The sequence below is a fragment of the Oncorhynchus mykiss genome, chromosome 5, assembly GCF_013265735.2.
Source record: "Oncorhynchus mykiss isolate Arlee chromosome 5, USDA_OmykA_1.1, whole genome shotgun sequence".
Classification (NCBI taxonomy): Eukaryota; Metazoa; Chordata; class Actinopteri; order Salmoniformes; family Salmonidae; genus Oncorhynchus; species Oncorhynchus mykiss.
In genome coordinates, this window is record NC_048569.1 from 30,440,323 (window position 1) to 30,464,917 (window position 24,595).

General features: G+C 43.5%; 1 protein-coding gene across 6 annotated transcripts in view; it reads left to right on the forward strand.

Annotated features, from left to right (window-relative positions):
• rgs3a (regulator of G protein signaling 3a) overlaps window positions 1-24,595 on the forward strand; it is a 156,155-nt gene that overhangs the window by 100,517 nt on the left and 31,043 nt on the right. Inside the window, exon 1 of one of the 6 annotated variants that reach the window (XM_036977268.1) lies at window positions 15,685-15,798. The exons of the other annotated variants lie outside the window; for them this stretch is intronic. Coding sequence (XP_036833163.1) covers window positions 15,787-15,798 — 12 coding nt within the window. The 5' untranslated portion in view covers window positions 15,685-15,786. Of the gene's footprint in view, window positions 1-15,684; window positions 15,799-24,595 lie in introns of those variants that run through there. 6 annotated transcript variants of the gene reach the window in all.

A 24,595-nucleotide genomic window follows, 5' to 3' on the forward strand; every position in this document is an offset into this window, starting at 1 on the left:
CAGGCTGAGCCTATTGGTCTTGGCAGATTCTGGGAGTAATTTTACTACCTATTGGCGTCATGGACCGAGCTCTACAGCTCTGTGTTTCCATTATTTAAAAGGTCTGTCAGTCCCTCACACTAAATCACATGGCATCTCTAAATTAGGTGAGATCTAGATTGTGTGTGCGTGTGTGTGTTTAAGGTGCTTGTGTGTGCATATGTCTGTTTACTTGTCTATCTGTGTGTAAGCAGAATGTAAACTATCATGTGCTGCAAAAAGAGGAGATCCATAGGGTAAAGTTGGTTCAATAGCTTGACCAATTGGAGGGATTTACAAATTGTGCTTTGGTTGGAGCTGTTAAAGACATGAACATGTGGATTATAGAAAAAGAAGAATACACAACATTTGGTTGTAGATCAGCAGTTTTTATCTTGTTATGTTTGTCACTGACAGTCATACTCAATTAGCCATGTTAGCTAACAAATTTTAAATTGGTAAATTAGTTTAGCCAGCTGTCTAAATCATGGCCCAACACCGACCGGGCATGCAGGGCACATGCCCAAAGGCCCTGACCTCAAATCACTCTCACTCAGATATCACTAACGTGGCATTGAATTGCAGGAAACGTTCTATAAAACAGCAAAAATGTTCTCTTTGCCCCATGGAAAAATGATCAGAACTGCCTGAAATGTGGTATAAAATTGGAAAATGTTCTCTCTGTCCCATGGAGCGATTTACCAGATACAGCAATACCTACTGTAGCAATACAAAACATTTCACACATGATCCAAAAAGTAAAAAGAAAGAAATTAAGAGATGTCAGAACGAGCAATGTCAGAGTCAGGAATATAAATATATATGTATATAGTGGTGTATATAGACAGTATGTTAATAGAAAAGGTGTATTTAGGATGAGCCATTACTAGAATTCAGTATATACATATTTAACTAGGCAAGTCAGTTAAGAACAAATTCTTATATACAATGAAGGACTACACCGGCAAAACCCGGACGGGACTCCCAATCACGGCTGGTTGTGATACAGCCTGGATTCAAACCGGGGTGTCTGTAGTGACTCCTCATGCACTGAGATGCAGTGTCTTAGACCACTGCACCACTTGGGATACACTTTATATGTTAATACTGTATCCCATTAGATACAGTGGCTTGCGAAAGTATTCACCCCCTTGGCATTTTTCCTATTTTGTTGCCTTACAACCTGGAATTAAAATAGATTTTTGGGCGTTTGTATCATTTGATTTACACAACAAAATATTTTTAATTGTGAAACAGACAAGAAATAAGACAAAACAACTGAAAACTTGAGCTTGCATAACTATTCACCCCCCCCCAAAGTCAATACTTTGTAGAGGCACCTTTTCCAGCAATTACAGCTGCAAGTCTCTTGTGGTATGTCTCTATAAGCTTGGTACATCTAGCCAACTGGTACTTTTGCCCATTCTTCAAGGCAAAACTGCTCCAGCTCCTTCAAGTTGGATGTGTTCCGCTGGTGTACTGCAATCTTTAAGTCATACCACAGATTCTCAATTGGATTGAGGTCTGGGCTTTGACTAGGCCATTCCAAGACATTTAAATGTTTTCCCTTAAATGTCTTGTGTGTTGCTTTAGCAGTATGCTTAGGGCCATTGTCCTGCTGTAAGGTGAAGCTCTGTCCTAGTCTCAAATCTTTTAAAGACTGAAGCAGGTTTCCCTCAAGAATTTCCCAGTATTTAGTTCCATCCATCATTCCTTCAATTCTGACCAGTTTCCCAGTCCCTGCCGATGAAAAACACCCCCATGCTTCATTGTGGGGATGGTATTCTCGGGGTGATGAGAGGTGTTGGGTTTGCGCCAGACATAGCGTTTTCCTTGAATGCCAAAGTACATTCTTCCATATGTTTGGTGAGTCTCCCACATGCCTTTTGGCAAACACCAAGCATGTTTGCTTATTCTTCTCTTTAAGCAATGGCTTTTTTTCTGTCCACTCTTCTGTAAAGCCCAGCTCTGTGGAGTGTATAGCTAAAAATGGTCCTATGGACAGATACTCCAATCTCCACTGTGGAGCTTTTGAGCTCCTTCAGGGTTATCTTTGGTCTCTTTGTTGCCTCTCTGATTAATGCCTTGTCTGGTCCGTGAGTTTTGGTGGGCGGACCTCTCTTGGCAGGTTTGTTTTTATGCCATATTCTTTCCATATTTTAATAATGGATTTAATGATGCTCCGTGGGATGTTCAAAGTTTCGGATATTGTTTTAGGACCCAACCCTGATCTGTACTTCTCCACAACTTTGTCCCTGACCTGTTTGGGAGAGCTCCTTGGTTTTCATGGTGCCGCTTGCTTGGTGGTGCCCCTTGCTTAGGGGTGTTGTAGACTCTGGGGCCTTTCAGAATAGGTGTATATGATCTCAGTAATCAGTGACAGATCATGTGACACTTAGATTGCACACATGTGAACTTTATACATATGCACACACTCCTTTTGTGTTTTTTTAGAAGGTTCAACAATTTGAACTATTTTGTGTATGTGCATTACTGCATTCTGTTGTCTGTTACACAAAATAGAGTGCAGTAGGACACAGGGTATGAATGGACCCTACAGTATTACCACATAGTCCATCTGAGTTAAAAACTCTTCTCTTCTTGTGCTACAACAAAATACCTAGTTCCCTTGTGCTGTCAGCCCTGGTGTACACCATAGGGATTTATACACTGCAGTATCCAACATAGCCCCGAGCCTTGTTTCTGTGTATATACGATGTAGACAAATTATGGTAGCCTTTAAAGTGCTGGAGTGTGTAGTTAGTCAGCATAAAGATGCCATGTGGCATGGATGGAAACATACTTGAACCTTCGTAGAGATGTGTCAGTGGTTTACATCAGAAGGAGTTAACTATTTACGGGCAGGACTTGATATAGAAGGTGAAACACAAATTCCACCTTGTAGATATTCTACATAACTCGTGTGGATACATTTTTCTTAGATGAAGAAGATATTGATTGCTATTTCGTAGATTTGTCCGTCAGCGCCACCTCCTATTGGACAGTGGGAGAAAGGCATTGTGGGTTATTTATACACAGCTCCCCCATGGATCAATGGCAAGCTCTCCAAGGCTGTCAGAGACACCTCGTCACTTAGCGATTGTCACTCTGGGTTACCAAACATCACTGTAGATGAGAAGGATAGACCCAGTCGGTATTAGATAGATAGGTTTCTCCATTGGCTCACAGCAAGACCTGACCTTTTTCAAATGCAATTTAAAAAAATTCTCATTGTTTTAGTCAATTACAAAGCTAAATTTAAAGTACAACATGTCTAAACACTACTTTTCAACATTGCCTGCTCCCTTGTTCTCACTACTAAAAACGTAATATTGTCAGGCTTCCCTCAGGCCCCTTTTCATGACGGTGCTAGCAGCCACATGAGTGAGTGCTAGCGGAACATTAAGCCAGCCAAGACCAACAACACAAACAAACATATACAGTGAGTGACGTTACTAACGGACTATGCTAAACAAGTTAAATGTCTTACCTGTGACACACACACATAGCTACACACAGCCTACTTGGACACCGGGTCCCCACATTTCCCACTCTCCCACGCTGAATAACCTGAAGCCACAGGGCTCTTCTCACAGGCTTTATTTCCCTATGTGGGAGCATTGATTTTTGACCTGGTTACATGTACTTTGAAGAACACAGAGGCTTTTCGGCATGTTTTGTTATTTCTGTGTAAGAAAAAATTGAAGTCAAAGTAGGCTCTTTTACACTTGGGGTCAATGGGAAATAATGTTTTTTTTTCCCCCAAATTGTAGGCGTGGTCGAGGGGAATTCCTTATTATTCCATGAGTATCGACTCGCACTATGGAGAAAGACAAGGGAAAATGTTGGTGTGTGTATGTTGGCATCTCTTGTCCACTCTTCTATTCGTGTCTCTTCTCTCCTCTATCTCTAAATCTTTCCTCTTAGCTCTGGGGTGTTTATAGAGTCCTTTAATAGTTCTGATTTACATGCTATTGTCCTCTTTTCTTTCTTTCCGCTCTGCTGTTTTTCCCTGTGTTAGAAGCCTTTAGTGCCCCTTCATAAGGGCAGGGAGAGAGAGAAAGAGCAAGAGAGTTAGAGTGGCACACACCAAGAGTGTGCTGGAGCCAATCTCAATGTGATGACTAAATCACAATGGCTTATTTTTTCGTTGGTCACACTTGTGCCTGAACTCCTTGTCAACTTCTCCTCCACACAGATACATCACTCATATATATACCTGTCTGACTGAGCTGCAGGTTATTGTCATTGGGTTACACTTGGAATTAGTGTTTAGAAAAGTGCATAGAGAGCATTCCAGGTGACATAGGTGCCGAGGTAATCTGAGTTTACAAGGTCAAGCCATTAAGTTGATGGGAGTTGGATCTGTGTTTGAAATGGCTGCATAAACACATGCAATCGTAACAGGCTAGGGAAACATAATTTTATTGTGTTTACTGAGGGAGCTTACGTTTTCATGCAGCACCACACACAAGAATGCACTGACATAAATATATACAAACATGCCGGTATGTACTCACACCCACACCCAAACCCACACACAGACACAGATACACACACACATACAAACAAACAAACACACACACACACACACACACACACACACACACACAAACACACAAACACGCACATAAACACATACCTGCCCATCAGGATTAAATAAAACATATTATGAGAGTGGTTGTGTGTGTGTGTGTGTGTGTGTGTGTGTGTGTGTGTGTGTGTGTGTGTGTGTGTGTGTGTGTGTGTGTGTGTGTGTGTGTGTGTATGCGCTGATGTGTGAGTGTTCTTTAGAGACAGTGGGGGACAGACACCTCACACTGAGTGATGGATGGTGAGATGAAAGATGGTCTGGTGTTATGTTGAACTCATCCATCCTCCCTCTATCCTCCACCATGATGTATTGGTTCAACAACTGCAACATCCTTCTGGGGTTTGTGAGAAGCAGTAGTATTATAAGCATGTTCTGGCAGGACAAGACTGTCTTCAGTTAGTTTGTCCTGGTCATTGGGGTGGCAGGGTAGCCTAGTGGAAAATAAGAATTTTTAATGTAATTTCAATCACAGTTAAGCTGTTCGCTGTTCTATCCAATAGGAACCGGATGGAGAAAATAGAGAAGAGTTGATCACTAACATCAAACCCTATGAAGTCTTCAAAGTCATGACCTGAAAGTGCCTTGACATCATATACAGGTCATGACTTTTGGTTCATGGATGAAGACTTCATGTTTTGCTTGGCTGAAAAGCAATTGAAGTAGAAGACAATTTCATTGAAAGTTCTGGCCTTGAGAAAGATAAAAATGTGAATTTCAGAGTCAAGGCCAGGGAGCTTTCCAGGGAGGTTAGAACTCTGTAATCTCTGTGTAGTTTTCCTCTCTGTCAAGTCAGCAGCCATTTCTTCCTCTGCAAGTTCGAATCAAATAACTTCAATTACTTTCTTACAACATCTGAGGATTATGTCAAACTGGGCAGTGTTTGTTTCTAATGTAGTTCCTCAGCTACTAGCTAGAGGGCATAGTGGGTGAAGGGCACAGCCTTGCTGTTAGAAGGCCTGCTATTCTGACCCTTAACAACAGTCCCAAAAGACAGTTAACCAGACAAATCTCTGTATGGCAAACACAGTGCTAAATATGAACCATTCTATCTTTAGGGAACGACAACTGAATCAAGATGTAGATAAGAATTGTGCATAGAGTAGTGTTGTTGTAGTGAAGTCCAACACTGACAGAGAACAACTGTTACGTTGACATTGTCTCATTCTGTTAGCTTAGCTAGCTCCAAAACACATGTAAAGACACTGTGTGGTCTACAGTATTGGTGTTTACTTTGGTCTCAGAGAACACAGTTACGGTTAAAGCATTTGGCACAGGGTTCTACTAAGAGTGTACCACTCCAAACAGCGAGGATGCTGGGTAAACATATGGCGGTGTTCTGGTTGGCTGGGACCATCCGAGGGGACAAAGGGTCATCAGGGGGTCAGTCTCATGTGGGACACTGGAGCTGGAGTCATCTAGTAAAACGCTAAATGGGTAACATGTAAATATTTGTGGAGTGGAGTAAACTGTGAGTGTGTACAGGACATTCAACCCACGCCAAGGCCCCCCTCTCCATTCAAAAATGCCTGACTGGAGCGCATGTAGGTTTTAAATATGGTGTTTGATAAATGGTATTTCACAGTTTATCCAAGCTTGTCTTGACTGGAGTTTATATAGTAATTGAAATACATGTTTTATTGACATTACATACACAATACATGATGTAGGCCTATAGCAGGGGAGTTTCTCAATGGGTTTTGTGAGGTTTGTAAGTAATCATCTCCAGTAAGGTTCCCATCTCTTCTTTCCTTTTACGACCAGTACAAATGGGTTTAGAACGTATATGAACTCACCAACCTTTTATCCAAACATGATGCTCATGATACATGAGCCATTCTTTGTTTATTTCCAACATCATCAGCAGGGAGGTTTTGGGAAGAGGATGAACGGGAGGGTATGACTGTAAGTAAGTAAGTGTGTGTGTGTGTGTGTGTGTGTGTGTGTGTGTGTGTGTGTGTGTGTGTGTGTGTGTGTGTGTGTGTGTGTGTGTGTGTGTGTGTGTGTGTGTGTGTGTGTGTGTGTGTGTGTGTGAAGAGGCATTAACGTGGCAAGGATAGATCTTCATGATACATATCCTGTGTCTTACTTTGTCATAGAATAAACTAAGGTACTGGCATAGTTACATAGTGTTGTCTGTTTTGAGTAATAGTCTCCGGTATTAGTTTCTCTCTCTCTAACTTTTTCTGTTCCGCCAGCCACTTGGAAAGGCCTGCTGGGACTGGAGCTGATTGAAGTGAGGAGGGGGGTTGGGGGGAATTCAGCTTTTGGGGAGAGAGGCAGGTGTAATGACAAGGATGGAGCATGCATCAAGGTAAAGATACATTAATGAGGAAGTTGGCCTTCTGTTTTTATGGCTGTTACCATGATTACACCTTTGATACAGCGCAAACATTCTAAAAGTCAATCGCAGTGCGATGGTGTTTATCTGCGTTGGTTTGAATCGCAGCCTAAGAACTCTGGGCAAAAGTAGTTGATGACATAGATCAGGGGTAGTCAGCCCTTTTCCTGGAGTGCCACAGGTACAGCAAGATTTTGTTCTAACTAGACACCACACCAGAGCAACTGAGCTAAATTATCAGTTCAGTGATTACCTAATTTCAACACACCTGGTCTTCCAGATCAGTTCAATCTTAAACATGAAGTGCCTGCGTCCCTCCAGGACCAGGGTTGCCTACCCCTGACATAGGGAATAGAGAACCCTTCTGTACTCGCCCACAGTGACAATGGCCCATTCCTGATTGGTCTAGACACTCCATTCCAAAGAGTTATGTGGCCTGTTAACACAGGTCATTGTTTCCTGCCTCACCCCATTCGGATAACTGTCAGATAGAGCTAATGCAGTAAAAATGTACTAAGTGGGTTTAGTAGGGATGAGTTGTGGCCTGTGACACATTTTCTCTTCACACCCTGCTACATTATTCTGCGAGGTTAGCGCATGATGCTAGGCTATACATACAACTGAAAGAATGCTTGTGTGGTGCGCTACGTGGCGTGAATGCCAACCCAGATAGAGATAGATGTAATGGGTAACGCATGATCCAAATACCCTTCAGTGTACTGGGGTAAATATACTGTGAGACTCGAGGAGGGACCCATTTAGAGCAGGGAGAATGCTAGCTAAGTATGTGCATTCCTCCAAGGGGATGCTGCTAGACAGGCAGGAAAAGGGGAAGACATTGTGGCTCTGGAGATAGACAGTCACACTGACATGAGGGGGAAAGAGCAGGCTATCTGGGCGACTGCGATAGAGGGTCTTCTGAGAAGAGCCATCAGAATGAGGTTTTCATGGGCTTATGAAGGAGTGTCAGAATGTTCTGACATGGACGCCTTTCTTTGTGACTGACTGTTTGTCAAAACAAATAGAATGGTCATGCAACTTAAAGAGATGTGCCTGCCTGCTTTAAAGATTTCCTGCCATTCCTAGAGATAATACAGGCCATAGTTAAACTGGAGGACTCTGTGTGCTTCTGTTTGTGTAACTATGTTTTTACGTGTCATTTCATTTAAAAATGGTAGACATTGTCCCTGCACCCTGACAATGAGTCTTCATTGTTTTCTATTCTTCACAACTATGAAGGTACCAAATATTATTGTTTTGCGTGTGTGCGTGCCTGCGTGTGCGTGTGTGAGCACAGGTGCGCAGAGTCGTGTGTGTGTGTGTGTGTGTGTGTGTGTGTGCGTGCGTGCGTGTGCGCGCGCGTGTGCGAGAGAGAGATGAGGAATGACAGCTCCAGCCAGTACAGTGTTGGCCTCCACCCAGCCAGTTCTCTAATCTAATCGGAGACTCCCTTTGTTGAACAGCTCAATGTCAAACAAACTATTCAACCTCTTAAGGAAACATTTATTCACAGTCATAATTATTAGTATTAACATTTACATTGACAAGTTCTGTAATTTGGAAATGTGATCCGAGATCTGCCATTGCCAAGTACACTACATTACCAAAGGTATGTGGACACCTGCTCGTCGAACATCTCATTCCAAAATCTTGGGCATTAACATGGAGTTGGTCCCCCTTTGCTGCTACAACAGCCTCCACTCTTCTGGAAAGGTTTTCCACTAGATGTTGGAACATTGCTGCAGGGACTTGCTTCCATTCAGCCATAAGAGCATTAGTGAGGTCGAACACTGATTTTGGGCGATTAGGCCTGGCTCACAGTCGGCTTTCTAATTCATCCCAAAGGTGTTCGATGGGGTTGAGGTCAGGGCTTTGTGCAGGTCAGTCAAGTTCTTCCACACCGATCTTGACAAAACATTTCTGTATGGACCTCGCTTTGTGCAAGGGGCATTATCATGCTGAAATAGCAGAGGGCCTTCCCCAAACTGTTGCCACAAAGTTGGAAGCACAGAATAATTTAGAATGTCATTGTATGCTGTAGAGTTAAGATTTCCCTTCACTGGAACTAAGAGGGCTGGCAGTGGAAATACAGTTCCAGACCATTATTCCTCCTCCACCAAACGTTACAGTTGGCACTATGCATTGGGGCAAGTAGTGTTCTCCTGGCATCCTCCAAACACAGATTAGTCCATCGGACTGGCAGATGGTGAAGCGTGATTCATCACTACAGAAAATGCATTTCCACTGCTCCAGAGTCCAATGGCGGCGAGTTTTACATTTCTCCGGCTGACGCTTGGCATTGCGCATGGTGATCTTAGGCTTGTGTGTGGCTGCTCGTCTATGGAAACCCATTTCATGACGCTCCCGACAAACAGTTGTTGTGCTGACTTTGCTTCCAGAGGCAGTTCGGAAGTGTTGCAACAAAGGACAGACAATTTACGTATTTCAGCACTCGGCGGACCCGTTCTGTGAGCTTGTGTGGCCTATCACTTCTGAGCAGTTGTTGCTCCTAGATGTTTCCACTTCACAATGGCAAGGGCACAGTGGCAAGAGAAAACTTGTTGCTCCTAGATGTTTCCACTCCACAATGGCAATGGCACAGTGGCAAGAGAAAACTCTAGCTGGAAGCAAGAAACATTTAGAGGAATCCTCCTCTGACTGACCAAGTTCAGAGTATAGGATATGCACTGACTATGCAAAACATTTCTTATTCCATGAGACTGACCAGGTGAATCCAGGTGAAAGCTAGGATTCCTAGACTGACCAGGTGAATCCAGGTGAAAGCTATGATTCCTTTTTGATGTCACTTGTTAAATCCACTTCAATCAGTGTAGAAGGGGAGGAGACAGTTTAAAGAATGATTTTTAAGCCTTGAGACAATTGTAGACATGGATCGTGTATGTGTGCCATTCAGAGGCTGAAGGTAAAGTGCCTTTGAATGGAATATGGTAGTTGCTGCCAGGCGCACTGGTTTGAGTGTGTCAAGAATGGTCCACCACCAAAGGACATCCAGCCAACCTGGCACAAGTGTGGGAAGCATTGGAGTCAACATGGGCCAGCATCCCTGTGGAAGGCATTGGACACCTTCTAGAGTCCATGCCTCAACGAATTGAGGCTGTTCTGAGGGCAAAAGGGGGGGGGGGGGGGGTGTTCGACTCAATGTTAGGAGGGTGTTCCTAATGTGTTGTAGCTGTCCTAAAATATAATAATTTCAGATCTGCACAAGTACCTAGGAGCTGAAGGTCAACTTGGGATTCAGTATGAGGCTACCAAGTTATGGACGTCATGAATGGTACCCTTTTTCCATGGGACGTAGCCATGATAAGTTGCCATTCAGAATGCCCACGCCCAGTAGTCTGCAGAATGCAGCCAGGCGGTCTGTCCAAAGTTCCCAGCTCCAATCCCCATCAGGTGGTGTTGCAACCAAGTGGGCCAGCCATTTAACATGTTGACCTTTTAGTCATACAGCAGATGCTCTTATCCCGAGCGACTTACAGTAGTGAGTGCATATATTTTCATAACTTATCGTACCAACCCACACCCCACTAACCAAACCTCTAGACTTGACCCTGCCATAAGGTCAGCCTTGCGTTAGCTCCCTCTCTCTCTACAGGGTTCTACAGGAGCTCAGTCCCTCAGCCTAAAATGAAATGTTTTCTTAAATCCCTGCCACAATGGCTTGGTAATCCCCAGATAATGAAGAGAAGCTCTTTTGTTTGTTTGTGTGGCGGTGATTGTGTGGCTGCTTCCTCTGAGGCTTTAGCGTGCTGGGGTCTTAGAAGCAGCATTGTGAGACACAGTGGGAATGGGCTATGGGAACAGTCTGCCTTCATCCATTTAGAACGAAATGTTGCTTGGCACTGATTCAGGAACAGTGTGGAGGAACATTGGTGAGTGGGGATTTGCTTCTAAGGCCTTATAAAGTGCAGGAGAGCTGAGAGACTGAGGGAGAGGTGGACAGTGCAAGCAGATCAATCATGTTCTATTTGCATACAGCTTTTTTTGTCCTTAAGTGCTCAACTTAACAGTCACCCAGGCCCAAAGTTCAGAAGAGACTTGAAATGGTTGACAGGACTGCCATTGCCAAGTGAGGGAGGGATGTAGCTTCTCTGTCCAGCTCCTCTCGTCCCGACAAACCTCTTGTCACTACCTACCTAATTTCCCTCTGAGTGTGTAGTGTACAGGCGTGGGTTGGCATAGGAGGTTGTGTGGTGTCCACAACAAGACATCCACAACAAACTAGCCTTTGACGTCTGGCTGTGGGGAGAAGATCCAGCAGGCCCCTCTCTTCACCCTCCATGCAGTGTGTTTGCGTGTGGATGTGTATGTGTGTGCGTGTGCATGTGTGTTTGTGTAGGTAGTGACTGCCTGATGGGTGCGTTAATGGCACCGGTTGCCATAGCAGTGCTTTGGCAAGTATTGTGTAGAGAGGGATGAGACACACTCACTATGTCAGTGAACAAGCCGTTCACCAGTCGATAAACACACACTTCCACACAGGGAGTTTTAAGGCAGATCTTTCTCTCCATACTCCGTTGCCAGGTTCCACAAGCTCATAGTTACGTTGTGAGGTTAGTTGGGGCTGGAGATGGAAGTTGATAATGGTTTATTGCTAAAATGTTCATCACTCGCTCTCCCTTCCTCTTTTTCTCTCTCTCATCATCTCTCTCTCTCTCTCTCTCTCTCTCTCTCTCTCTCTCTCTCATCCCTCAGTCCCACCCTCCACTGCCCAGAGGTCCATCTCCTTCTTTCTCACTCCCTGTTCTGTATCTCACTCCATCATCTTCTTCAGTACAGCCTGTTCTGTAACCCTGTTCCCTGCCTGGGGAGATGTCAGGTAATTCCATCCCTATGTCACCTTGACTCCTAACAACTGTGTTAGAGAGTGTGTGTGGTGGTGTTGTGTTTAGGAGGTGTTATACAGCCAGTTGGGGAGTCTTCATTGCTGACATTAGCTGAGAGAACACCCTGCTCTCTCTATCTCTGTGTGTAGCACATTGATCCCACAGAGAGAACACGGCTTCTTCCCAAATAGAACCCAATTCCTTATTTAGTGCACTACTTTTGACCAGGACCCATAAGGCTCTATATGACTACATAGAGGGTAGGGTTCCATTTAGGATGCACTCCAAAGCACCTTGAACAACAACAGATAGCCCAGTCCTTTTCCCACAGGCACGATACAGCCAATAGATCATGTTGATGGTCAAACAGTACAACGTCTATGTCATATTCATCTCCTTGTTTACTCACTATCTATTTGACCCTTTATCTGACCTGTTCATGCTCATAACTACCTCATGGAGTACATGACGTTAATTAACCAAGTTTCATAACTCATCTGAACTTTATGTGACCATAATGTACCCGTGGTCATGTCTCCATATCCAATGGTAACACAACATGGTCTGTCCTACAGAGAAAAGGATATTGTTCTCTAGCCATGTGCTACTGACCCAACAAGAACCACATTATCCAGCGCTTACTTCATTTTCCAAATCTCATTTCAGGAATGCTAATGTTTAAAGACCCAGTGCAGTCAAAATAATGTTTTTCCCTGTGTTCTGTATCATATTGTACAACAGCTGATAAAACTAACACTGTAAAAGTGTGATTTATTTTACCAGTGTTAATTCCTGATAGTTGCTGGTTGAAAATACAATCTACACAAGACCTAATCAGCATGTATGCATGGGCGGGAGGTTCGGCTTTCCGTGGTGGCATCGCCATGCGGTAAATTGGTTAATAGACCAATAACAATGGGAGTTCCAAACCTCTGCCAATAACAGCTAGTTGTTCCAAACCTCTGCCAATAACAGCTAGTTGTTCCAGACCTCTGCCAATAACAGCTAGTTGTTCCAGACCTCTGACAATAACAGCTAGTTGTTCCAGACCTCTGTCAATAACAGCTAGTTGTTCCAGACCTCTGCCAATAACAGCTAGTTGTTCCAGACCTCTGCCAATAACAGCTAGTTGTTCCAGACCTCTGCCAATAACAGCTAGTTGTTCCAGACCTCTGCCAATAACAGCTAGTTGTTCCAGACCTCTGCCAATAACAGCTAGTTGTTCCAGACCTCTGCCAATAACAGCTAGTTGTTCCAGACCTCTGCCAATAACAGCTAGTTGTTCCAGACCTCTGACAATAACAGCTAGTTGTTCCAGACCTCTGTCAATAACAGCTAGTTGTTCCAGACCTCTGCCAATAACAGCTAGTTGTTCCAGACCTCTGCCAATAACAGCTAGTTGTTCCAGACCTCTGCCAATAACAGCTAGTTGTTCCAGACCTCTGCCAATAACAGCTAGTTGTTCCAGACCTCTGTCAATAACAGCTAGTTGTTCCAGACCTCTGCCAATAACAGCTAGTTGTTCCAGACCTCTGCCAATAACAGCTAGTTGTTCCAGACCTCTGCCAATAACAGCTAGTTGTTCCAGACCTCTGCCAATAACAGCTAGTTGTTCCAGACCTCTGCCAATAACAGCTAGTTGTTCCAGACCTCTGACAATAACAGCTAGTTGTTCCAGACCTCTGCCAATAACAGCTAGTTGTTCCAGACCTCTGCCAATAACAGCTAGTTGTTCCAGACCTCTGACAATAACAGCTAGTTGTTCCAGACCTCTGACAATAACAGCTAGTTGTTCCAGACCTCTGACAATAACAGCTAGTTGTTCCAGACCTCTGACAATAACAGCTAGTTGTTCCAGACCTCTGCCAATAACAGCTAGTTGTTCCAGACCTCTGTCAATAACAGCTAGTTGTTCCAGACCTCTGCCAATAACAGCTAGTTGTTCCAGACCTCTGCCAATAACAGCTAGTTGTTCCAGACCTCTGTCAATAACAGCTAGTTGTTCCAGACCTCTGCCAATAACAGCTAGTTGTTCCAGACCTCTGCCAATAACAGCTAGTTGTTCCAGACCTCTGCCAATAACAGCTAGTTGTTCCAGACCTCTGCCAATAACAGCTAGTTGTTCCAGACCTCTGTCAATAACAGCTAGTTGTTCCAGACCTCTGCCAATAACAGCTAGTTGTTCCAGACCTCTGCCAATAACAGCTAGTTGTTCCAGACCTCTGCCAATAACAGCTAGTTGTTCCAGACCTCTGACAATAACAGCTAGTTGTTCCAGACCTCTGCCAATAACAGCTAGTTGTTCCAGACCTCTGCCAATAACAGCTAGTTGTTCCAGACCTCTGCCAATAACAGCTAGTTGTTCCAGACCTCTGACAATAACAGCTAGTTTTCAATTTTCCCCTCCCCAGTCAGACCACTCCCAGACAGTCCTACAAAATTCTTGCCTGAGATACAGTAAGGAACTTGATTATTATGGTCTGTGTCAGTAAATGTACAATTATTTGATATTGATATAAAAACGTCTATTAAATAAGCTTCTGATGAGGTATTGTAATATCATTTTTGAATTTCTAGCCATAAATCATTTTTCCACAGTAGTCGATTGTCACGTGTGCTCCCTCTCCAGCCTCTAGGTCTCCAGGCTGCTCATTAGGGCGCACACCTGTCACCAGCGTTAGACTCATAATGACACTCACCTGGACTCCATCCCATCCTTGATTACCTGCCCTATATATGTCACTCCCTTTGGTTCCTTCCCCCAGGCGTTATTGTTCCTGTTCTATGTCGGTGCGCTGTTTGTGGTTCTTGTTTTTTTATTTAATAAATGTTTTCACTCCCTGACCTTGCTTGCCGACTTTCAACGTCCATCATTACAGAATGACGACTCATCAAAGGGAAGCATAATGGAGTGTTTTTTTTCTCTTCTTGTTTTTGTGTTTGGGGTGATGTCGGGTCCGGGTGTTGGAGCCGGAGCTATCTGGGTGGCCTCAGCCAGTTTGTAGGCTCCCATGCCTCAGCGGGTTCGATAGGCTCCCATGCTGAAATTGGGTGAACAAGTTCCCATGCCTCAGCCGGGGTAACCGGGGAGGTCTCAGCCGGCTCATCATGTTCACTCCACAGCCGGTTCGTCAGGTTTCTGCGCCTCAGTGGAGGTGACCGGTCCGCTCCCGAACCCCGGGATCGTCCCTGTGGTTGGCTTCCTGCGGCTGGAGCCGAAAACGCTGGGGGGGTACTGTCACGTATAATCTCTCTCCGGCGCTCTAGGTCGTCATGCTCCCAAGCCCAGAAGGACAGGTTCCCGTGCGTTAGCAGAGTTGACCGGTCCGCTCATGATCCCCGGGATCGTCATCTTGGTCGGCGCCCTGCGGCTGGAGCCGTGCATTGGGGAGGGAGTACTGTCACGTGTGCTCCCTCTCCGGCCTCTAGGTCAGCAGGCAGTCTGCTCGTTAGGGCGCACACCTGTCACCAGCGTTAGGTGCATAATGACACTTCTTGATTACCTGCCCTATATATGTCACTCCCTTTGGTTTCATCCCCAGTTGTAATTTTCCTGTTCTAAGTTGGTGCGCTGTTTGTGTTTCTTGTTTTGTTCTTTAATTTATTAAATGTATTCACTCTCTGACCTTGCTTCCAGACTTTCAGCTTACATCGTTACATTGATGTCCAGGAGCTTGAGCTTTCCACTTTGGTATATGTGGTTTTCACTAATGAATACAGCAACAAACTAACTTTTGATTGGCATGGAGTTGAGGGCATGCATTAGCCTGTGAATTGGGACTGTTCTGCCAATCATGTACCACGCTATTCTCATGTCCTGACGTTGTACTGATATATCTCTGGCTTAGACAGCAAAGTAGACACAGGAACTTCTGTGTGGAGATGATAAAGAAAGAGCAATTTACTGCTCAGAAACTCCGAGCCTGGAAACCAGTCTACCGATACTGCTTTGGAATTGGGCTCCATGCTATTCTGTTCAATAGGTTTCTTCTATGGAGAGCAAGGTAAAAGTATATTCTAATCCACGTTTTAAACATTCCTACGCTTTGAAATTATGTACATGGGAAACAACTAGGATGAAATTGTATTACTGGTTATAATATGTAGCCTATAATTCTGCTACAAAGTTACACTGTTCTTCCATGACGTGTTAGCTGGTGTGTAGCTCTGTTGTAATGTATATACAGTAACTAATGCAGTGTTAATGGAGAAACCAACTGCAAAATATCCTTGTGTGATCAGATGATGAGCTTGGTGTTGTTTTGCCCTGTTGTGATACATGGTGTAGGGATGTATCTCGCACACAGTCTCCTGAGAAAACCATGTGAGGATCTAGGTGTTGTTTACCTCAGTTGAGAGGTGGAGTGTGACCCGCAGTGACCATGTCTGACCCGCATCATTCCCCAGCTGCGCTCTCTGTCTCTCCCTCTGCCATCCTCAAGCGGAATGCCGTTTACACCATTCCTCCCAGGTCCCTCTCTTCCCTATTTTCCTGCTACAGCTTTCCACAAACTGCCTCCGAGATTCCCTTCAGGGTAGATACCCTAGGTTAGATTTAGGGTCAGGTCTTCTGGTCTCCCTCTCCCCTTCTCCTCTTTTCCTCTTTTCCTTCTCCTGTCGCTGTCAGATGAGGGGTCAGGTCTCCCCTGTCTCCCCCTTTACTTTTTTCTTCGCTGTCAAAGGAATTTCTCATCAGAGCTGCACTGGCTGTGATGAATGCCTCACTGCTACCGTTGACAGGCAGGCCGGGAATGAAGAGTAATTCCTATATCTAATAATAGTCAGATGGAAGCACCCCCCTCAAAAATACCTTGTGTTGTTTCTTTTACTACAATGCTTCAGGAATGTTGTCCTTTCCAAGGACCTACGGAAAAGGGAATAGGCCGCTAAGAATTGGGGACTGGAAGGCATGCCAAGGTTGTAGATGAAATTGCTTAACAAGGCTGATCTGTGGCCTTTTGGGAATGTCGCTAACGTTGGGTCTTTTTGAAGTCTAAGGAAGCCTGGTTGGTCTATGTGAAGAGATTCACATTGTTCCACAACATCCTGTACACCACAGGAAGTTCTTACTCAGACAGGAAGCACCATGTCCTGCAAGTGCTGAATAACAGCAGGAAGAGACTGGTGGGGGGGCGGGGGGGTCAGATTAAAAAGAATCCACACTCACACACACAAACATTTTCTTTACAGAGTGAGGAGTGACTTATGGTTCTGTTTCCTGGCTGTGGTGTATTGAGTTTGTCATTAGACACACTACACACTGGTTGATTGGGTGAGACTGTATTGGACTTTTCTGAATGTGTATGTACGTGTCTTTTTCAATGTGTGCATGCTTGTTTGTGTGTGTGTGTGTGTGTGTGTATATCACTTTGTTTGTGTGTGTGTATCAATGTGTGTGCTCACTAAACACTGCACAGAGGACCCATGGCTCCAGCTTTCTTGCCTTGTCCTCTTGTCCCCCAGTGAGTGTTGAGTGACATCTGAAGGTGACTTCTGACTGACAATGGAGGGTCCTATGAGGAGGATTCTACAGTTACAGACAGAATACAATTAAGTGATAATGCCTGAGAAGCCAGTGTTTGGAGGATATGTAGGCACGGGTGTTGATTCGTCTCGGGCCAGCAAACCGTGCTAATATATCCTCCAAACACCGGCTTCGAGGGTATTATCACTATTATAATGGGTTACCAACATATTCAAATAATGATTGACATATTTTCCTATTTTTTTTTATTTTGATGAATTTATTCATACTATTTCATCCTTCCACAAGATATAGTCCCGACACAAAGCTAGGGTTGCTACCCAAGCCGGCTGGTCGTTCGTTCTAGCGGTTCGGTTGCCAGAGACGCAATCCAGTCATTCAGTTTTTCTGTTCTTTATTGATGGATGCAACCCAGTCGTTCGTTCTAAATGTTCCATTGCCATACCGGCTGGCAGCGTTCTTATCCCTTACTTGCTAGCTAGCCAACTATGGCTAACTTACAGTCATGTCAAACAGTGCAGCCAGAATAACAACAGTAGCTGCATTTGCATTTGTTTGAACTTTTTTCTAGTGGCATTTATTTGGACACAACCATAACAATTAGTTAATGAGACACGATTTTGCCTGGCATGGAAAATGTGCTCTCTTGTCAGCACGCTGTTGTTCAGAGGAGCTAGCCAACAACACAGCTAACAGAATCACTTCCACTTCAAACTGAAGCTGGAAAGACTGCAAGCTAGCTGCACTTCCCTTTGTTTTACATTTTTCATTTGTGACCTACCGGCATTTGTGAAATGGTGTTTTTTATATTGGATAAAAGTAGAGACTCGGAACTAGAAAATGGTATATCATATGCTACAGTTGAGGAACAATGGGAAAGTAATTCTGCTTTGAAAGTTGATCAACTTGTAACCTCCACTTTTGAGAAAATGTCCCTTTGAATGTTTTTGTAAACCTACTGGAGAGCTTTTCTTTGTCTACACCCACTCAGCATCGTTCACACCCTCTTAATCCTTAGCTCCCCCATCTCTTTAAGTATTCACATGTGAGGCCATGTACTTAACAACCAAAGATTTCAAGACTAAAGGCTGGTTTATACTGCGGGTGTGTTCATAAATTCAATCTGGATTGCCAGAGTGCGCTCAGAGTGTGCTCTGGGCTTTCATAAACTCAGAGCATTGTCAGATTGTCTGTTCGTAAATTCAGAGCGTTTCGCTCTCGGAGCATTCAGAGCGTTTTGCTCTCGGATCATTCAGAGCGCACAATGGATGCTCTGACTGAGGAGTAGAGTTGGTCCGAAGGTTCTGACCTAATAACAGCTGGCAAGCACTAAAGCTAACTGGCTAAAGTTGGCTAGCTTGCTAGCTACTTCCAGATGCAAATGAGAGAACAACTCACTCTGACCATTTTACTCGCCCTATCAGAGCTAGTTAAGCTATTTTTACGTTATCAAAAGCTTCGGTGACTGTAATTGTGTGGCTGGCAACAATTGAATTATGCTTTTTTGTCAACGTTTGCTGACACTGGCCATATTCAACTGGTATTGAGCGTTCGTAAATTTGTCAGTTGTTCTGCATTCCGGCACACTCAGATGAGAGTGCTCTGAAATCGGAGTAGATAGCCAGAGCGAATTTACCAACTACATCTATCGACAGTTGTCTCAGTGAAATCATGAACGTTCTATTGAAATGGTTACTTGCATAATACTTGATAGTGGAATCTTTTGTTTAGACATGTAGCTACAGTAGCTAGCTTAACAATGAACCAACTAATAACATTACTACCCTGCATGAATCTGCATGTTAGCTACCAACCGGGTTCAATGTTAGCTAGTTGCTAACATTAGGGTATAACTAGTAATGCAAATGTCTCTGAGATACGAATAATATTACTACATAGATCCTATATGTAACGTTAGTTAGCGAGCCAGCCAGCTAATATTAGCTAGATAGCTAACAGTACTCTTTAACTTGAAATGAAAATGACTTTCTGACAAAATTAGAAATTTGTAATATCTGAAAATGTCACTAGCTAGACTATCTTACCAATATACTGTACATGGATGGACGCTTCTCCCTCTCTGTGACGGATGCCATGTTTGCCTTTAGTTTGAAGATGTAATCCGGAGACAGGTGTTTTATACAATAGACCTCTTTTCGACTCACTCTGCACATGTGCAATCAAACGGCAGAATTTCTCCTTAGTTATCATACTCTAATTCCACTGATTTCAAAACTCGGTCCTACTACGTGATATCTTTCAAAAAAGCCACGTTAGAAAGGATAACCTACACATACTGACCAGGTCATGTTATAGACAGAACCGTGCTACATGGAAGACCAATCTGAGCTCATCTCTCGGCATGTCCAGCCAAGCCATTATTTCAGCAAATCATGGCTATCGGGAAGGTTCCTATATTTTCCATGGCTAAACCAACTAGGCTCCAAATGTAACAATTTTCTTCACTTTTACAGATTGCATACAAGTTTGCTGTTAAAGCACAGAAGCATTTATGCCCAATTCTTTTTTTTTTCAAATGCATTTTAAGTTAAAATGTCTCTACTGTGAAGTAGTGACGCTAGACTGACTGAGAAACGCTGCCTGCCTGTCTGCTTTGTCACGTTCATTACTATGGGACACCTGGAGATCGAATTTCAATATTGAAACAATGTTGCAAATGTCAGAGAGACAGATAGCAAGGTTTACACAAATCTCCGCTGTTGAAAACTAAATGTTAGTCCAAAAGAAATGTGTGATAATGTCTAGATGCTTTTTATAGTGGATATCAAGTTTATAAATTGTCTGGCTGTGCTGATGAGACAGTGGATTGCACAGTCAGATGGAACAGGATGAATAGGCATTGTAATGTCATAGATTTAGCTGGTGGTAACTTGTGGAATAGACACCGCCTGGAATGCGGTTTTAAACAATCAGCATTCAGGGTTAGACCCAACCGTTGTATAAAGGGAAACAATCATCCTGGGCCTGTAACAGTTACGAGCACAGCTCTGTCTGAAACAACTCTGTTTCATAATGTTCTAGGAAGTTGTACCAGGCAAAAGCACAGAGCACTTACCCTGGACACTTAAACAATTATGTCATGAAGGATAGGATATGTGCATTAGGAATGTGCTAACAAGCCTGTGATGTCAAAGCGCTCGCATTAACCCATAAAAGTCCATTTGATATTTTTTTGTATTTGGCCTTAATGTTATTAGCCCATACAAGTGCATTGAATAAAAGGTTTTTTGACATTTTTGCTAATTTATTAAAAACAAAAAACAGAAATACCTTATTTACATAAGTATTCAGATCCTTTGCTATGAGACTCGAAATTGAGCTCCGCTGCATCCTGTTTCCATTGATCCTTGAGATGTTTCTACAAATTGATTGGAGTCCACCAGTGGTAAATTAAATTAATTGGACATGGTTTGGAATGGCACACACCTGTCTACATAAGGTCCCACAGTTGACAGTGCATGTCAGATCAAAAAAGCCATGAGGTTGAAGGAATTGTCCACAAACAGGATAGTGTCCAGGAACAGATCTGGGAAAGGGTACCAAAACAAGAACACAGTGGCCTCCATCATTCGTAAATGTAAGAAGTTTGGAATCACCAAGACTCTTCCTAGAGCTTGCCGCCCGGACAAATTTAGCAATTGGGTGAGAAGGGCCTTGGTCAGGGATGTGACCAAGAACCCGAAGGACTACCATCTCTGCAGCACTCCACCAATCAGGCCGTTATGGTAGAGTGGCCAGACGGAAGCTACTCCTACAGTAAAAGGAACATGACAGCCCACTTGGAGTTTGCCAAATGGCACCTAAAAGGTTTGGTTTGATGAAACCAAGATGGATCTCTTTGGCCTGAATGCCAAGCGTCATGTCTGGAGGAAACCTGGCACCATCCCTATGGTGAAGCATGGTGGTGTTAGCATCATACTGTGGGGATGTTTTTCAGCCAAGGGACTGGGAAACTAGTTAGGATCGAGGCAAAGATGAACGGAGCAAATTACCGATAGATCCTTGATAAAAACCTGCCCCAGAGTGCACAGGACCTCAGACTGGGGTGAAGGTTCACCTTCCAACAGGATTACGACCCTAAGCATACAACTAAGACAATGCAGGATTGGCTTCGGGACAAGTCTCTGAATGTCCTTGAGTGACCCAGCCAGAGCCTGGACTTGAACCCAATCGAACATCTCTTGAGATACCTGAAAATAGCTGCACAGCAATGCTCCCCATCCAACCTGACAGCTCTGGAGAGGATCTGCAGAGAAGAATGGGAGAAACTCCTCAAATACAGGTGTACCAAGCTTGTAATGTTATACCCAAGAAGAATTGAGGCTGTAATTGCTGCCAAATGTGCTTCAACAAAGTACTGAGTAAAGGGTCTGAATACAACTTTGTCATTATGGGCTATTGTGTGTAGATTGAGGGGAAAAGTCAATGGGTTTGAATACTTCCCGAAAGCCCTGTATACAGTGGGGAAAAAAAGTATTTAGTCAGCCACCAATTGTGCAAGTTCTCCCACTTAAAAATATGAGAGAGGCCTGTAAAAAAAAATCCAGAAAATCACATTGTAGGATTTTTTAACCTTTCTGATCTCCCCATCCCGGATCCGGGATCGTGAATACAGACTCAAGCTCATTACCATAACGCAACGTTAACTATTCATGAAAATCGCAAATGAAATGAAATAAATATGTTAGCTCTCAAGCTTAGCCTTTTGTTAACAACACTGTCATCTCAGATTTTCAAAATATGCTTCTCAACCATTGCAAAACAAGCATTTGTGTAACAGCATTGATGGCTAACGTAGCATTTAGCATTAGCATTCAGCTAGCAACATTTACACAAAAAAACAGAAAAGCATTCAAATAAAATCATTTACCTTTGAAGAACTTCAGATGTTTTCAATGAGGAGACTCTCAGATAGCAAATGTTCAGTTTTTCCTGAAAGATTATTTGTTTAGGACAAATCGCTCCGTTTTCTGCGTCACGTTTAGCTATGAAAAAAACCCTGTATCCAGGATTGTGTAAATCTATCAGCAAGCTCATTAGCATAACACAACGTTAACTATTTATGAAAATCGCAAATGAAATGAAATAAATATGCCATCTCTCAAGCTTAGCCTTTTGTAAACAACACTGTCATCTCAGATTTTCAAAATATGCTTCTCAACCATAGGAAAACAATCATTTGTGTAAAAGTAGCTAGCTAGCGTTAGCATTTCGCGTTAGCATTTAGCGTTAGCATTAGCGTTAGCATCCAGCACGCAACATTAACAAAAACATAAAAGCCTTCAAATAAAATCATTTACCTTTGAAGAACTTCTGATGTTTTCAATGAGGATACTCTCAGTTAGATAGCAGATGCTCAGTTTTTCCAAAAAGATTCCTTGTGTATTAGAAATAGCTCTGTTTTATACATCACATTTGGCATACAAAAAAAATCAGAAAATTCAGTCCTCAAAACGCAAACTTTTTCCCAAATTAACTCCATAATATCGACTGAAAACATGGCAAACGTTGTTTAGAATCAATCATCAAGGTGTTTTTCACATATCTCTTCATTGATACATCGTTCTTGGACACATGCTTTCTCCCCTGAATCAAATGGTAAAGTAGAAGCAGCTGGCAATTGCGCACCGAATTCGACGCAGGACACCAGGCGGACACTTGGAAAATGTAGTCTCTTATGGTCAATCTTCCAATGATATGCCTACAAATACGTCACAATGCTGCTAAGACCTTGGGCGAACGACAGAAAGTGTAGGCTCATTCGTTGCGCAATCACAGCCATATAAGGAGAGAATGGAAAACAGAGCTTCAGAAATTCTGCTAATTCCTGGGTGATGCATCATCTTGGTTTCGCCTGTAGAATGAGTTCTGGGGCACTTACAGACAAAATCTTTGCAGATTCTGAAACGTCAGAGTGTTTTCTTTCCAAAACTGTCAAGAGTATGCATAGTCGAGCATCTTTTCGTGACAAAATATCGCGCTTAAAACGGGAATGTTTTTTATCCAAAAATGAAATAGCGCCCCTAGAGCTCTAACAGGTTAATGAATTTATTTGCAAATTATGATGGAAAATAAGTATTTGGTCAATAACAAAGTTTATCTCAATACTTTGTCATATACCCTTTGTTGGCAATGACAGAGGTCAAACGTTTTCTGTAAGTCTTCACAAGGTTTTCACACACTGTTGCTGGTATTTTGGCCCATTCCTCCATGCAGATCTCTTCTAGAGCAGTGATGTTTTGGGGCTGTTGCTGGGCAACACAGACTTTCAACTCCCTCCAAAGATTTTCTATGGGGTTGAGATCTGGAGACTGGCTAGGCCACTCCAGGACCTTGAAATGCTTCTTACGAAGCCACTCCTTCGTTGCCCGGGCGGTGTGTTTGGGATCATTGTCATGCTGAAAGACCCAGCCACGTTTCATCTTCAATGCCCTTGCTGATGGAAGGAGGTTTTCACTCAAAATCTCACGATACATGGCCCCATTCATTCTTTCCTTTACACGAATCAGTCATCCTGGTCCCTTTGCAGAACAACAGCCCCAAAGCATGATGTTTCCACCCCCATGCTCCACAGTAGGTATGGTGTTCTTTGGATGCAACTCAGCATTCTTTGTCCTCCAAACACGACGAGTTGAGTTTTTACCAAAAAGTTATATTTTGGTTTCATCTGACCATATGACATTCTCCCAATTTTCTTCTGGATCATCCAAATGCTCTCTAGCAAACTTCAGACGGGCCTGGACATGTACTGGCTTAAGCAGGGGGACACGTCTGGCACTGCAGGATTTGAGTCCCTGGCGGCGTAGTGTGTTACTGATGGTAGGCTTTGTTACTTTGGTCCTAGCTCTCTGCAGGTCATTAACTAAGTCCCCCGTGTTGTTCTGGGATTTTTGCTCACCGTTCTTGTGATCTTTTTGACCCCACAGGGTTTGCGTGGAGCCCCAGATCGAGAGAGGTTATCAGTGGTCTTGTATGTCTTCCATTTCCTAATAATTGCTCCCACAATTGATTTCTTCAAACCAAGCTGCTTGCCTATTGCAGATTCGGTCTTCCCAGCCTGGTGCAGGTCTACCATTTTGTTTCTGGTGTCCTTTGACAGCTCTTTGGTCTTGGCCAAAGTGGAGTTTGGAGTGTGACTGTTTGAGGTTGTGGACAGGTTTCTTTTATACTGATAACAAGTTCAAAAGGGTGCCATTAATACAGGTAACGAGTAGAGGACAGAGGAGCCTCTTAAAGAAGAAGTTACAGGTCTGTGAGAGCCAGAAATCTTGCTTGTTTGTAGGTGACGAAATACT